At 46.0% G+C, this 17,304-nt stretch overlaps 1 protein-coding gene across 2 annotated transcripts in view; it reads right to left on the bottom strand.

The window, feature by feature from the left end:
* The window catches only part of ADCY5 (adenylate cyclase 5), a 216,295-nt gene that overhangs the window by 190,882 nt on the left and 8,109 nt on the right, over window positions 1-17,304 (bottom strand). Inside the window, exon 1 of one of the 2 annotated variants that reach the window (XM_035332489.1) lies at window positions 10,988-11,242. The exons of the other annotated variant lie outside the window; for it this stretch is intronic. Within the exon in view, the coding sequence (XP_035188380.1) occupies window positions 10,988-11,032 (45 nt within the window). The 5' untranslated portion in view covers window positions 11,033-11,242. Of the gene's footprint in view, window positions 1-10,987; window positions 11,243-17,304 lie in introns of those variants that run through there. 2 annotated transcript variants of the gene reach the window in all.

The raw sequence follows: 17,304 nt of genomic DNA, 5'->3' as shown, positions 1-17,304 counted from the left end.
CAATGGACTCTACCCACCATCTAATGGTCAAGAGAAACAGATACAACAATGCAAAATTGTGGTGGCTGGAGGTATCAGGAAGACAAACTGGGATGAGAAGGACAACCAGAGAAAATTGTTGCTGCAAGTAGATAAGGGGATGTCTCAACCAAAAATATCTGGTTACAGGGAAGGAGTCAGAGCTACAGGAAGCAACAACAACAAAAAAAACAATAGTGATGGGCCACAGCAAAGGCACTCCCTTCTCCATGTATGCAGCAATACCTTGGCAAAGAGACAAGCTGGAAGAACCGACCATGCTCTTGGAGGGAGGGATGGTAAAAACAGCACAGAAATAAGGCAAAAAGTTAACTGAATCAAGAGCGCAAGTGGTAGCAACTCTGTCAAGAAAACAACATGGGATCTGTCAGTGGAAATACAGGCAGTGGTCATCAGTTGCAGCTGAAAAGTGTTTGCCACTCTGTGAAGCTCACTTCACAGCAGCGGTGACCTGGCTCAGTGAAGGCTGCAGCTCGAGCAGCCGATCACCACAGTGCTGTAAAGAGCAAGACACCCAGAGTGGCACAGGTTTTGTTGGGGTTATCCCAGGTATTAGCCAGCCCTTCGTCACCTCTAGGAGCTGCACCTTCCCCAGGCACGGGGAGCTGAAGTCAGAACAAGGCATTTCCTTTAGCACACTTCCAAGTGTCTCCTGCTGAGAACTCTATGTGTGGGCTGCTGTTACGGCCCCGTGCTTAGACCCCGACCACAGCAGGAATCTCCAGGAAGCACCACCCGAGAGGGCTGATACACAGCAGAGGCACGGGCACTCAGCCACCTAAGCAATGGCCTTTCTTTCCTAATTACACTTTTTTTGCCAAGATGTAATTAGTTTGCCTGCTTTGTCTTGTGCTTGACAGACTGCTGATCTCCCCGTTACTGCCCTGCGTGCTGACCTGGCAGGGACCAGCCCTTCCTGGCATGTAGGTACATATGGGTATTTTTATTCAAGGCTCTTATAGACTAGATAGACTTCACTGAATCAGCAAAACTACTCATGTGATTTCCTACTTCTACAACTACTTTATATCTGGGTATAAAAATCCATATAGCTCTTCCTCCCGCACCTACACAAAGGATTTCAGTCCAGCTATGCAGGGAATAGAGACTGTAAGTGCATACTGTGAGCGGTATCCAAAACCCTCTGAAGTCAGTGAACTATTAAGTGAAGCAGTCACTGCTACAGGACCTAAGTACTTACCTATTAACTACCTGAAATGAACCAAGTACCTGAATGCAGGGTTGCTCTATGCCCAGATTAATACCAGAATGAGCTGCTGCATACAGTAAGAGCCAGCCAGAAAACGTAATTTAATCTGTTGAGAATTTGTATTTAAATATTTCCTCAAGGACAGCTCCTGAACCAAAGGAAATCCATCACGCTCTGCATTGTTTGGGGCCATGGGTCATGACCAGAGTTATAGAGCTTCATATACTTCCATGACAAATCGGTCCAATAATGCTACAGGGCAAGAAGGGATTTCTACTGCGGACAAAGTCTCTCTGAGATGAGACACACTTGGAGCTCTCAGCTGCATGGACTTGCTCCAGCTAGAAAGCAGCCCTATCAACACTGCACTGTCCCAAAGGAGGGCTCACTTTTGCACTTATGTAGTAGGTGCATCTGGTGCCAGGGAAAGAAAAAAAGAAAAGTGCAGACATTCGAGCTTTAGAACAAAAATGAAGGGTTCTCCCTTTAGAAAAGCATTTACAAAGAGCTCAAAATTAACACTTGCTTTTTGTCACCCTGCAAGGGGCATATGCAGTTCAAATGTACTGAAGCTCCAGGGATGTATCTAAAGCCATTGATTTTCTTTCTGCATCTGCATTTTGCATGAGTGGTGCTGGTTTGCTGCAACTGCTAGGAAATTCCCTCTCTAAATTTGGTAGCTGACAGTATAAGCATCCCAGAGGCCCTTTACTTACTGGCCTCTCCCCACACATCTTGGGTTGCTGAGTCTTTAGGGCTGCTCTAGTTTGACTCATTTGCCTCAGAAAGAGCAAGCAGTGAAGTCTTACTCAGAGTACACTTTAACCTCTGCCATAGACTGGCAGGCTTCTATAAAAAAAAGTGAGCAGATCAATAAATGCAGGCACAGTGTAGAATTAGGAAGAAGTGTAGAATTAGAGGAAAAATAACTGCAAATAAAAGAGAACCATAACTCTAGCCTGTATAGAATCACAGATCTTCCTTGGTGGTGCCCCTCTAGATGTTCTTCAGCACATGATAGCAGGGAAAGCCCAAATCCTGCACTCCAAAGCCCTGGACAGGAGGATTGGTGTGTAATAGCTTCCTAGTTCAGATAGTCTGAAACGGAGCAGATGTCTCAGATTTTCAAGGGGATTTCCTCTCACTATTTATCCTGTGCCACTGGAGACTGTCCCTGGGGTATTTCAGGTATCCCCTCTCCATCAGCTGCTGCCCACTGCCCCCCGCTGTGAACAGCTATTTTATGCTCCCAGCTCCAGGTGAGACCACCGGCGGGCACATCCACAGGGACTAGCTTGCACAGTACCAAATCTGAAAAGCTCATTTATCTTTGCTACCTTGCCAGTTCTCGAGGTCACACTTTATTAATACAGATGATAAAGCCAGGAACAAAATAGACATCGTGCCCAACCTTGTCTGCAAAACAAAGGCACTATACCCCAAACCAGCCTTTGCTGGAATTTCCACGCTGCAGGTGTGTGCCAATCTGGGGATGTTTGATTATCCCACACTTATGGGTTTTAAAGGTGTGGGAGCCAGCATTGAACCCAGCTGCTACCAGTTCCTCTTGCAATCGCTCTGTTAGCGACATGCCTACAGAAAAGCAAACCTGAGCCTTCTGGACGGTTTAAAACATTTATCAAGTGGCTCGAGTGAAGCAGGGCTGGTGCGGGGAGCGTTCCCGGCAGAACAGGGTGAGGAGGCACAGGTCTGGGGCTGTACTTTCGACTTCTCTGTGCTGAGCACGATTGCAGGAGCTGCGCCGATTGCTGCACGCAAATAAGTTCGGAAAGCTTCGCTCTTCCAGGCCCCTCGCCTCTCCTTAAAGGGGAATCCCAGCTCTTTGACTCTAAACCTTCCCACCTGCTGGCAGGCTGCTCCTCACCACAGGGCACGCATTTCCTAGGATACATAATTTCCCAGATATTCCTGATAGCGGTAACTGCCTGCCTAGGATGCGGGTAGATTGCTCTCAGATCCTGGAGCTATACTCCATGGATATACGGCATGATAGGAAACGGGAGTACAAATGCACACGGTGTGACAGCTCCTACCCTGAGATGTAATGGGGTGGGACATAATCTGAGCAGGCTTCAGGGTCGGCCCCATGAATGGCAGGCCCCTCTGTGCTGGCATCTGGCGGCCAACCCGCTCCCCTGGGCCGGGGCCTGAAGGCCTTGCCCCTGCTGCTGCTGCTCCAGCCCTCACCAGGGCAGCACAGACACCTCGGCCTTTGCCCCATGTTCATGTTTGTATCGAAACCCTGAAGCCCACACTGCTGGGTACCGTTCGAGGTGGGGAAGGGAGAGGGACTTTTCCCAAAAAATTTGTTTGAGCAGAGCGATGCAAGCCTGTAGTCTGAGTTAACTTTAGATTTCCAGTGGAAGAGCTGCTGGCAGTGTGCCCAGATTCCTTGGCCTGCTGCCTGCCAAGTCCTCAGAGACTATTTTTATCATTATTTATTTATTACATTTAACTATCTTGGGGCTGGACCGCAGACAGGCGGAATCTAAAAATGCAGACGCTCAACGGAAAGCTAGCTGGGAGGTAGGGGGGAGGTTAATTATAATATCTGGTCCTGTCCCACTGAGGAGCAAAAAAAAGAAAACTTCTAAGAGAGTTTGTGGCTTAACAGGCTTAAATTCTTGCAATTCTTTTAGGCTCCACATTGCCTAGAAAGAAAAGGTGCTGGCTCACCTGGCAGGTACACGTGCCATTCCCATACAGTCTGGCAGACTGGGCAACAGCTTGTGAATTCAGAGAAAGGTCACGGACTAGCAGGAGCAAGAAAACGATGCCATGGAAGCTGACAACCCACCGCAGCAATGCGGAGCAGGAGGCCACTTGTGAAGAGCGAATTGAAGCGGTAACTGGTTCTCCACTGCTGACCAGTTCTACCTGCTGGGACCCTCCCCAAGAAAGGCACTCTGCAGCTTCTTTGGCTACCAAACTGTCCCACACAGGCTGCTTGTCTGGCTTTTGCTGCTAGATAGCTAGTGTTTTGCTCCTGCCTTAGAGGTCTGCCTTACAGACCCAAGGGTAATTCCTTTCAGTCCTTCCCAGCCTGAGCTGGAACCAAGCCAGAGAGACCATATATCCCATTATAAAGCCCAAACCACACTCTGCTATTCGGAGAATGCAAAGCCAGCCAAAGCCACAAACAAAACGGATTGTTCCAAAATGCATTTCCAGATGGATCGCGATGAATGAAACTCAGAACACCTACAAAGAGATTTCCATCTTCAAAAGGAATTTGTGATCTCCCTGAATACCAGGCCTGGGAACAGGAAACTAAGGCAAATGAGACTAATTCTTTCTACAACAGAAATACTTCACACTCAAACGAATGCTTTCCACCCACAGACCATAGAGCATTTTTTTTTTATAAAAGCAAGCACTACTCTGGTTTCACACAGAATAGCAGAAGCAAGGCATGTAAACCACTTGTCCAGGGTCAGGCAATACAATATGGTATTGTCAGCTCTTTGACCTTGCTTTTCTAGTGCTTACCTTGCCCTGTTGTGCTGTCTGGACAATGTGTTGATAGACAACAGGCTTTCTATGCCAGCAGAGCCCTGTAAATCACAACTACCAATCTGCCCGCATCGTGCCTGGGTTTAACTGAATCAGGAGCTGGTGGCTGTTGCCAGCACAACACTGATGCAGGAAACCTCATCCTATTTGCACAGTACCAGCAGGAGCCTTGCAAGCATGACACAGCATACAGCCAGCAGTGCCACACAGAAAGCAGAGCTTCACTGCCGCTGCAGGGGACAGCAGCTCTCCCCCAGGACGCAGCGTGGGTCACAGCAGCCCATGTAGCTCACGCGACCAGCACACCCCCTTGGTTTCAGGGGGATTCCCCCTTGGTGGGATGTTTCCCTTGGTTTCAGTGGGATTTGTGGATGCAGGAGGACTCACAGGTATTATGATGCCTCAACACACTATGAAAAAGTTGGGATGTGTGTGGAATCTGACAAGTTTGAGGTCTCCCCCTTTTGCGCACTTAAGACAGTTATCCAGGCCTGGAACTTCAGGGTCTCCTTAGGCAGGTCTAAATCATAGCCCAAAACACCATGATGCTATCGGCATAAGATGTTAGCAGTACCTTGCAGACTATATATATGAGTCCTGCTAAATACGGCTTTTGTTTGTAGTCCAAGCCTCATAACCGATCAAACATTAAACACAAAATCTTCCTATCTCCCATTTAGAATAACACTTTAGCTAGCAAGGCCATTTCAGTGAGATGTGCACACATTTCAAAATGTAAACATAGCAGGGCAGGAAAACAAAAAGGAGTGTTTGACTGCTAATGAATCACCCTCACTGAAAGTTTCCTTTGGGGCATGCTGCCATCTGAGTCACTTAGCTCAGCATGCTTTTTAGGTAGGCTTTTCTCCTGGCCTCATTCACCTGACTTACATCTCTCCAGCTTATAGGGATATACATCTCTACCCGACATACTCTTGTAATGCTATATATAGTCAGCCGGGCAGTGGATGAATGTACAGCTATATTTTAGGCTTACTGCAATCAGTGACAAAAGCTTCCTCTAAAACAGCATTTTTCTTTCAAGAGTAACCTTGAGACAGTCAGAATGGGGCTTGTATACCACTCCTCATCTTCAGAAGAACTTCGCTAAACATTAACTAGTTGCTCCTCATATCGCTTATGGTGTGGTCTCTACAAACATGCATTAATTTCCTCATCGGTTTAACAGAGATGATATTGATAAATTGAGTTGCTAGAGATGAGAGATTAAAAACATCTCTCAGGCATGACTTGGGCCCTGCAGGCTGTCAGCCCTGTGATCTGGACAATCGGTTAACAGCAGAGGTGCCGACTGCTTTCTCCTCTTTTACTCCAGTGAGGTTCAGCTCAGGGCACATTTATTGGATGCATTAAACCAGAAATAAGCCCTTCAAGAGCTGTGCTCTGGCCTGTTTCACCCATACTGAACTCACACATAATTTCACCACCACAAGCACTAATCGGCTTGCTATGTGTCCTGCCTTCCCCTGCACCATTTACAAGCGTCCTCTTCCTCTTCCCCAGGTAATTTCAAATCCTGTCAGTTCCCAGCTTTGGACATCCATGTGCCACAAAAATAACTGTGTTGCCACAACAAATGCTTCTTTTGGTAGCTGTGCCAGGCTATCCAGGATCATAGTGTGCATTAAACCAAGCTAGAAGATTTCTCTTCTGCTAAGGAGAAATTGCATCTGGTACAGCATGCCCACTATCAGCACTTCCTCCAGAAACCCCCTCAGTGTTCCCTGCAGTAATGAACAAAGTTTTTACTCCTTCAGTCCTCAGCATCTCTCTTTCCCTCCATCTAGCCCTGTCAGCCTACACATTTCCGTTGTAGAAGAAGCTCTGAAAGGTAAAACATACCTTCAATAAAAGCCTAAGAAAAAAGTTGTCTTAAGCTTACCATACGCAACATCAAAAGACGCCCAACATTAGGATGTGCTTATAACATAAGATCCCACCCCCTAGGAAAACCACTTCTTCACTTAACTGATGACCTGTACCACTGGACAAGGCGCACAGAGAAAAGCAGGATTGTGCACCATGCTCTGCTTTGCCTGATGAAGATAAGATCTCCTGAGGAGCACACCCTCTAAAATATCCTGCAAAGAGAAACTGAAATGCACCCACTCAGCTGCTGAGCCTGCTTCAACGTCAGAGCCACACTAACATCCCGCGGGGTGGTGTGACGCACCAGCTTCCTCCATCCATGGCTCTGTCTGCTTCCATCCATTCTGCGTGGGCATCACACCATTACCACGCGGTGGGAAGCTGTGACCTGCAGACTTAGTTGAGCCTGGAAGGAGTGGTGGTGGTGGCAATGTGGAGGCAGGACAAATGAGCCTGGCAGCAGTTTGCATTGGATGGATGCTGACCCTCCGAAGATAAAACTTGCTAGCAAATCTGCTGTGTTTACAGTTACACAGCAGCTGGTTCCTTTAAAACAGAAAAGCTCAGGAACAAAACAGGAGGCAGACCTACCAGTGAGTTGTTTGGTGAAAGTTTCCTACAATTTTTCTATTGTCAGTTCCAGCTGAGAGCTGTTTTTTATGGACAAGTTGCACGTGAAAGAGGGGACCAACGCATGCATACCAGAAAACGTCAGTAAAGCGTTATCCCCTATTTAAGATGCATGGCAAGACACCATGGTGAAGGCCTCACCTTCAGTCTGTCTTTGCTTCTTCCAACCCCTTGTTCTCTCCTCCCCCTCTTCTTTGCAGCCCCCTTCAGTCAATTTTGAGCAACCATTACCTGTCAGCCTGTTGCCATATATCCACTGCCAAGGCAGCAGCAGAGCCTGGGCGTACTTGGAGCACTTTGGTGCCCCATCTCTTTGCTACAGCCGAGGCTCTGTGCTTCTCTGCATCCTACACAGCACACTCCCAGACTGCTAATTCAGCTAGCTCATGATATTTTCCTCAGCAGGCACCAAATAACACTTCACAATTCATTTTAATTGCAAGTTCTTTGTAATGTTTTCTTTGTTCAAAGGAGAGGAGAAAATTTAAGAAGTGGTCGGTCTGGCCTATGTAACAATACTGGTACATATCTAAAGCAATTCTTGCTTTCAAAATAACAACAAATTTATACCAAAAATAACAACCTCAAGTGATGTCTCACAGCTGCCTCTCCTCACCTCCAGGCCCCATCCCACTGATCTTCCTGGTTTTATTTCCAGCCCTCTGTCACCATCACCTCCCTAGGGGCCCACAAGACACCTCCGTCGCCTTGCCTGCTCTGTCTTTACACACAGGCTCTCCTTCACAGTCCATTTTCCGTCTGACCCTCCCCAAGATCCTCCAGACTAATTCCCCAGATCCCACAGAATAGCCCACCTTCTCTCAACATCACACTGCTGACACCATTCTCTTGCCGTGGATGGTGCAAAAGGCATGTGGAGAAGCAAAGAAAACACGCAGGCAGGACTATGAGCACAGAATTCAACAAATAAGCTGTAACCCATTCAACAAAGAAGCAGGAACCCAACCGTTAGCATCCCTCGGTGCTTGCCTTCATCTGCACAACACAGACCATGCCCTTCCTCTTCAGGCCAACATACAAAGCATTTTTACAAGGAGCTTGTTCGCTTTTGCTCTCTAAGCATTCAAATTCAAAGCTGTATTCCCATTTGGAATATTTATGTGTTTTAACAAAACCTGACAGACACTTAGCCTCTGAGTATACTCTATCTTTCCTTTCTAGCACACCTCTGTGCTGTTCAGAGTCTAGCCAAAGGCTCTGCGAGGATCCTTTCTGCTTTACCACAACTATTTGCATTGCTGATCACGTAAGTAATCAGCCTGCTGCCCTGAGAGTGGTCAGGCAGTTTATGCCTATTCAAGAGCAGCTACCTCTGAAAGTTTGACCCAACAGTAGTAAATAGAGAAATCCACACGACTGTTATTTATTCTGTATAAGTGACTTGAGGCATGAGGAAGCTCTCGCACCACTTGGCCAATGAAAAACGTGGTTTAGGGTCATTTTAGAGGCCTAATCACAGAGGACCCACTTGGGAGCCTATACCTAACTCAGCTTCCAGATGCCTGAGGCATCCCACATAAAGTGCCTAGAGAGAGCAGTTGGGGACACTGACAGGTAAACCAATTCAAGGTGATCACTTTTTCAGACCGTATCCTCCGCCTCAGATATTGAGACTGGAAAGGACCCCGGGAAGCCATATTTTCCCTTATGCTGTAAAAGTATCTGGGTCAAACCAACTATCCCATAGGTTCACCGTGACAAGTATCAGACACTTGACATGTACCAGAACCCACTCTCATGTGGTACAATGTCCCCACTATGATCAAGACAGATGCCCATCCAGGAGGCTCAGATCACTGTTCTCGCAACAATCCTGGAGCACCCCAACTTTGAGGGGGTTCTGCCTGCTCAAGGGGCTGGTCAAACCTCCATCAAACCTGAACACAAACGTTGGTTCAGGCACACAGTCATGAAAGGTAACTAAAATACAGTCTCTCAAGCTCAAAGCAAGGAAACATTAATGAACATGGGTGTTCAAACAGAATCTCTTGGATCCATATGCTTTTCCTTTTAGGACAAGTTATTGTGATCTGAAAAAAAAATGGTTTTAGGAAAAGTGACTATGTTTAAACAATTCCAAATGCAGACACTGACCCCAAGCCAGCATAGCCCAACAAAGCCCAGACACTGCTTTCTATAGCACAGTTTCATAAAACCGTTTAAGGCAGAAGCTAACAACATACAGCTGTGCATGCAACAGCCCCAGAAACACTGTGAACAAGAACCAGTTTAGGGCACAGTTACAGAAAGAGGTGCCAGCCCAGCATCCTCGGCCACTGCTGACAATGCATTATTGTTCCCCTATAATGCAGTTTTGTTTAGGGCCCTCTTTGGAAATTACATGACGACATGCATGCAAAGTGCCAGGGTGGATGCATGTGCTCCTCTGGTATTGTTTTCACCACGGTTAATATTCCACCCACCAAGACCTCCCAAACAACTGTCTGCTCCATATGTTCATGACTTCATAGAGCAGGGATATACAGTCCTGTCTATATACAGTTTCTGTCTGCCTGTCCCCATTGCTCCCAAAAGTCACTGGGTGCCTTTGGCAGCTGCTTTTCAGGAGTTTTGGAGCTGGCCTTGAGGGCAGCCACAGTGATGGGGCCTGCACACCCTTGTGAGCTCCCCACCTTTAATCACATGAGCCACTGGTCCTGAGGACATAAAATCGTGGCTTGATTCTCACTTCTGTTAAAGAAACAGCAGAAAAACAGTGTAAGTTCTCAGCAGAAGAGGGTTAGGAAATAACTTGTGTATTACTACTAGCTAAATAAAATCCTCCCCATTTCCTCAGCAAAGCAGCACTTGACTCACATTATATAGAAAGCACCAGCTTGCTTGTTCTCCTGTGCAGGCAAGTTCTACTTAGAAAGAAACACTGCCCATATTTGAGCTGTCTCCATGATCAGTGAGTGGAGCAGAAGAAAAAGGCTCCCAAGGCAGCACCATTAGTCCAGTGTGCCATCCTCAGTGGAGGGGTCCTCTGAGGTAATTTTTCTTTTGGAGGGACTAACGCCAACCTGTTTCTTCTTGCCTACAGCATCCACTCAGGAGTAAAGCTGATTATTCCATATTCCTGCCCAAGAGCAATCCTGCCCTGTGAAAAAAACACCTAAAATATGTTTCATAAACTACCAGTTTCCTATTAAGAGACATGTTAGGAGTCACCGTGCAGATACCGCTGGTAAGGCATTGAGAAAACAAACCAAATGGGTGGTCCATGTTGCAAGGTGCTCTGATGCAATTAGGAAAGCCGTACAAGGAGACCTGCACCAAAACAACGTGATCAAATTAATGTGCTCCACCTGCACTCCCATGCCCTCCTCCCACTGTCAGTGGCTTGAGAGGTCTCTTCTAGCATTTTAACCCCCAGCTTTTCCTATAGTTGGTGGGTACTCATCCACATGTTTATTTGCCAGACCTTTTCCCACCCAGTCTCTTGTTTTAAAAATCTTTTGGAGCACTTAATGTTCTGGTTAAGACACAGTTGGATATACAGATAGATCGAGGTTATACACAATCCAGCTATACTGCAGGATACATACACTTCAGACAGTAACATATTGTCACAAATGAGCACTGCATGCCACATGTAATTTAAGGCCCTCGTCACCACGACACCTACATGAAAAAGAGGCAAATTGTTCTGCAACTTCCCACCTGCATGTTAGTCTGCTCAGCCATGCCACTTCCAGTGCAGCTCATCAGAAACCACCCCAGCGCTGTGCTGAGGACAGACCAGAGACAGAGAATGACAAAGCACGCCAGGGAGAGACAGGGCTGGAGGACTACAGCATGGTGTGCAAGTCACAGCCTGATTTTCCAGAAACATGAAGTGCATCTCTCCAGTACTGGTAGCAGGAACAGGCAGGTGGGTCAGGCTGGGCAGCAGAAGAAAGAGGCAGATGCCAAGGTAAGCCTGAAGCAAATTAAATATCAGAAGGCAGCAGGTTCCTTTGAGACTGCCTGGTTGCTCTTTTGGCAGAGGAGGAAAGCAAGCCATTAAAGAGGCAGAATACAGCAGTGTCGACTTCATTTGCAGCACTAATTGCCATGCACGTGCACTAATTGCCCTCACATGAAATGCAAGGGAGCAGGCACTACTCTAATCCCATGCAGTAGGTGAGGCTTCCAAAACAGTGCTTGTTGGGTCATGCTCTCAACCACACACTTGATTCCTACCAAAGCAAAATGGAGGGAATTGGGGCAGTCTTTTTTTTTTTTTTTTTTTTCCTTCATAAAATTATCCATTGAAATTCATTAAGAGACTGAAGAGGAAGCTTCCAATCAGTTGTTCTCAGCCTCCTTAAGCTGCATCTGTGTCTGCTCCTGGCTGCTTGACATCACTTTCTCACTATGTGATGCCCAACTGCGATTCCACCAGCTCAGGTGCATAAGTGCACCTCCCAGACTATTTCAGTCCAAATAAATGGACTAAATTAACTTCAGCTGAGTTGGGCTGAAACTAGGATGGGGGCAAAAATGTTTCAGTTACTGAGTCTGACAGTCTCTTTGGCAAGCACTGCTGCTTCAGGACATGCAACTGAAACTCTGCAAGACCCAAATCTCAGTAGTGCTTTACCATATGGGTGAAGAAGAGGAAAATGCACCTCTCACCACTAAGTTTTTACAGTATTTCTTCTTTATTTTTTATTTTTTTATTATTGTTTTTCCCCAGGACCCACAGAGGAGTCAGGCTGGGGAGAGACTGGAGACACTGCAGACATCTCTGACCAGCACCCCTCTGAAAGGCGTGCACTGCAGGGTGGCTGGTGTAGGACAGAAGCCTTTCGGAAAGGTGAAGACTGATCAGTGTAAATCAATCACTATTGTTCTACACCAGCTCTCCCTTCATACAGAAAAGCCCTGAGGGGAGTTTAAGGCAATTCCCAAGCAGCCAGAGGGAAAAAGGTATTTTTGGTGTCTGGCAGAACACATTTAGATTCCCATTCATTTCTTCTGGTGCTAAATACAAGCTAGACAAGGCAATAAGGATTTCGGGTACGGTTAGTACAGAGGTAAGATTCCTATTAGATCTGGCAGGGACAGGCAATAACGGAGAAGGAGGTAGCCTGGCCATTAAGCTTCAAAAGCTCTTTAACTGAGCCCAGGAAACTGCAGCTCTACCTAAGACCCCTGCTCGTGCAGAAGGCACCTTTCAGGATTTTTCCTCTCTACTGAAAGGACACGGTCGCTTTCTCCCACTCCATCCTGACCCACTGGCCACCAAGCCAAAGTTACCGTGCCACCCACCTGAATGGAGCACGACATTTCTCCACCCATCCCCAGCAGGAGATTTGGCAGGGGGGGCTGTCAGCCCCTGAGGTTTTACACGCAGCAGATACACTCATGTTGCAGCAAGGCACTGGGTGAGCAGTGCGTGCGGGGCTGTAAGCGGTTTAAACAGAGGAAGAGCTCATGGAAACCAGGGGAGCTTCTCCAAAGTGAGACCCAGAACAGCATCACCGGCTGCCACTTTAGGGTTTGGCAACCTGGGATCCCACACCAAGGGGCAAGCACAGAAGGCGACACTCTTCTAACTGTGCCTTGCTCATATATGCCATTTTCTAAGCCAAAATTATTAAGTACTCCCATCTTACACAAGCTCCAGTCTTACCCTGGAGAAATTATGGTAAAGATTTGTCTGCTCAGAAAAGTTCATCAAAATAAATTGAAGAAGATTATTTAAACCTGTGTGAACACTCTTCTTAATGAGCGTGACTTTATTTAGTTTGCATTCCCTCTGGAAGTGAATTAAATTAACTGGGTCCATTTGCATCTACAATAGTTGAATAAGGTGATTTCAGCAGTGGACAACAGTTTCTATGTAGTATTTTTCTGTGGTTTAACTAATCCACCTATGGCTACTTTTCCGGGGCATCACTACTTGGACAAACCTTCAGTGTCATGACTACAGCCAGATAATCATTATCTACATTAGTTTAGAAGGGAAAATTGCAGTCTCCAAACTTTATCCAATGAGAGATGAAAACATTTTCAGGAAATACTTCCTTAAGTATTTCTTCACAGCCATTTCAACTGTGGCTGCAAAAAGCACACGCTCCTAAGAGCCCATGGAGCAGCCCTGAAGTGCTAACAGGTCAGGAACGTAGTTAACTAAGGATGCCTGTTCCACCAGCTGAGGAGGACTACAGGATGAAAGGGAAGTCACCTGTGAGAGGAGCTGAGCATTAAGCTTTTTGCTGGTACTGCAGCACTTTCAGGACCACCTCATTTATGTGCCAGATGTCATATAAAATGTACTATTTATGACAGAAAGAGAGAGGCAGGCTTGGGGTGGGAACTAAAGAAAGTGAAACAAGGAAGCTAAGAGCCAGTTTCAGCTAAGAGCAGCCACAGAGCTACGGTCATAGGCATCTCTATTACCTGCTCATCAAATCCTGCGCAGGGCTGTGCTTGCTTGTTTGCTTAAAACAGGCACAAAAACAAAAAAGCCTATCGGCACTTTCATGACTCCAAAAAGCACGGATACAAAGGATGGGTGTTTTTTGGATGAATATGTGATTAGTACCTGCCACAAACAATTTAGGCTGACTTAGTCTTGTCTTGGTGGATTGGGATGGTGTAGCTGACCTCCAGAGGCATCCTTCAACCATATCATCTCGAGTTCTGCAGCTTTCAAAAACTGTCAGTGCATCTGTCATAGCAGTGGGATGGCACTTGCTCCAGCACACTAACATGACTAAGAAGATACAAGCCTGAGCTCTAGTCCCTCATTTTATTCTGGCTTTTCAACAACCTTGCAAATTTCTCAGATACGGTAGTAAACCCCACATATGAGCAGTAGCTACATGACAGTGCTTTCATGTACCGGTAAAGAGTCGAGAACAGAAATGGAGCAAAGAAAAATGACATATTCAACAACAGTTACAAAGGCAAGAACGTAATTACCCAGTATGAAATCTGGGCATGATGTCAGAGCCCCTTCACAAACTAACACGACCATCTGTGTTATGTTTCAGGCAGACGATGCCACCCGAAGCAGGAAAATACCCCCAGTATGTTCCACCACGGGGCGTTATAAACCCGTCTTACTAAGGTGGGGGAAGCAGAGGTTCGGATCACCTTCAGTTCAGAGACTGCTGCTGATTCCTTTTTCAGCTGACAAATACTGTGCGTCCTGCATTAAAACGATTTTCCATGCCATCTGAACAGAAGTCAGTAAGCGTAAGAGAAGAATCAGTCACCGAGCTGCGCTAAGCGACGTCGGCAGTCCTTCCTGGCCTCGCCATCAGCAAGCTCGCTGCAGAACAGCCGTTCCCACACTAGTAACCTCCCTCCTGCTTAACGGTTTTAAAGACTGCAGTTAGCTTTTAAAGAGCTAGAATGACATTTTAATTACACAGTCTCCCACCGCACTGCATAGCATCTTCCTTTGCAGGCACCACACAGCATCGCTTCCTCTGTGAGATTACTAGTAACCACCTGCCTGAAAAAAAAGAAATCCCATTCAGTTGGAAACATCTTCATTAATCATGTATTCCTTGGTCCACCCATTTGTGTAATTCAGTGCATAAATCCCCATACATTAAGCAAGAACACAGACAAAGCTGCTGTCGGGTACCTCCCAGCAAATGGAAAGAATTCATCACTCAGCAAGCATGTCTGAGCAGCTCTGTCATCTGTGGGCTGACTGGCAAACTACTGTTTTTAGAAATACTGATTTGAGTAGTCCCTTACCACAGTGCTAGCTCTAAGAATTCAGTTTCCAGCATCTGAGGTACACAGAAATCAGTGCTTGTAACATTTAGTCTAGAGAAGGGAATAAAGGGAAGGAGGCACGGCTTTTTCTGAAGGGGAGAACGCAGCCAGGGAACTGTCTGTATTAGAGATGTTTTATGACAGATTCTTGCAAGCAATGTCATAGCCTTTTCTTTTGTCTATGAAGTGAGACAGAATGTCTTAAACAAGCTGCAAACACGTTTAAGGAATAAACAGTTTGCGTAATTTGCTGCTTTAAGAGATCAATTTGTAATGTCTGGGAGGGGGGGGAGAGCAACTTTCTGCATTTATATTCCTCCTCTGTTGCATCAGCACAGTCCTTTGTTTACTGTCTACAAAGATGCACTCTGATACTAGTGGAATGTGTACGTTAAATCAGTAGTGCAGCTTTAATCCTCAACTCAACTCCCCAGAAGTAAAGTTTCCCAGGAGGAGGGAGCATGGCAGCTAAGCACTGCAGTGCCATAAAAGCCCAATTCACAGTAAAAACTTTTATGGGCAGCGCATGAATGCGTAAAACTTTTCATGAAGAGATGCAAGAGTTCAGCTTTTCGCCTGAAAAGCCATCAAACTGCAGAAGAATCAGTCTGGCTAAAGGCAACAAGGAGGAAAAACAGGGCAGGACTGAGGATGCTTTGAAACACGCTTCTCTTCTGGCATCTCTGCTGCTATGCAGCAGGAGAAGTCATAAAACTTTGACCATACAGTGCACACTGGATTTGCCTGATGCTATTTACTACAGACAGTCCAGATAACATCTTAAACACACAAACGTGATTTGTGTTCTTGATGTCTAGGGAAGAGAGCAAAAGATGCATTGCAATTGCATTAATCACTTATGATGGATATAAAGAGAAGCACACACAAACATTTTATTTGCAGAACTAAGCATGATGGTATCATGAAGCATTCTACAGCTAACATTGAAAGGAAAATCCTACTCTTCATCAGCAAGCCAAGCCTGGCACTAGGAGGGATACTGTTGGTGATGCCAAAGCTGCCCATGAATTCTTCTAAATTCACTTGTAAATGCATCACCTTTGCAGTGCAAAACTGAATGCGTCTGGCTGAAACAGTTCTCAAACTTGTCTAACCACCAGGCTTTTGAAGAAAGAAGGGCTTCTCATATCATCAAATGCAAGCTTGAAACCAGAAGCTAAAGGCAGAGCTTTAAATTGTGCTCAGTCCACTGCTCCGAGTATCAGAGCAAGACCAACCCATGCTTTCTGCTGCAGATCTGATCAGCGATGCCATTCCTCTACCTACCAGCAGCGAGGCTGGCAGCTCATCAACATCATAAAACATCAAGTACAGATTTTCTTGGGAGTGGTCCAGTCGCAGGTGCTAAAAAGCATTTTGCCTCTTGTCTTGGCCTGACAGCCATTTTATGTGTGATCTCATTAAGTACTCGAAACCTCAAGCTTTTCTACGATAAGACGAGAACATCTTGGAGTTCAGGAGACAAATATTAAAATTCTTGTCTCTTTCTCACACCCCCTCATACCTATATTATCCTTTTTAATATCTTTGGGGTTGTGTTTTTTCATTCACATGAGATTTCCCCTTGGGTTTTTACCTAGCCTAAGGACTCCATAATAATGAATCAATTTAAACTCCTGGCAGGAGGATACATCTCGGGTAAAGACAAAAAAGGTTTTTCTTAAAGTATCATCAATTTAAAAACAAAAAGAAGAAAGAGCATCCCCTGGATGCAAGATATCACAAGCTAGGATCGCTAGGCTAGACTTCAGAAGGAGTAAAGGAGCTAACACTGAGTGCATCCCACATCAAAACCCAGGACTCACAGGAGATGAAAAAAAAAAGTCACTCAGCAGCTATACAGGAACCCCACCCACTTCCCAGAAGCTGTGAATTTTTGCATTCCTCACAAACACACACGTTGTCACTATCCTACCACTGCAGGCCATGAAAATAGCCATGTAGCACATCATGAAATCCTGGAGCAGCTATAAGGCTGGGGGGAGACTGCTGCACTCTAGCTTCGTCTGCACTGCATTTTCTGGGTACATATTACCTGTGCAAGGTGCCATGTAAATCCTACAGTATAAAGCAGAGAGCAAGATAAACCTTGCCCAAGGGTAGCAAAACTTGGAGCCCTGTCTTCCACCTCCCCAAACAAAAGTGGGTATTTTCTCTGAACCGCACCCACCTGCGCAGGGAAAAATAAAAGAAAGAAAGAAAGAAAGAAAGAAAGAAAGAAAGAAAGAAAGAAA

This window comes from Oxyura jamaicensis, chromosome 7 (assembly GCF_011077185.1).
Source record: "Oxyura jamaicensis isolate SHBP4307 breed ruddy duck chromosome 7, BPBGC_Ojam_1.0, whole genome shotgun sequence".
Lineage (NCBI taxonomy): Eukaryota > Metazoa > Chordata > Aves > Anseriformes > Anatidae > Oxyura > Oxyura jamaicensis.
This window is presented reverse-complemented; position numbering and strand designations above follow the sequence as displayed.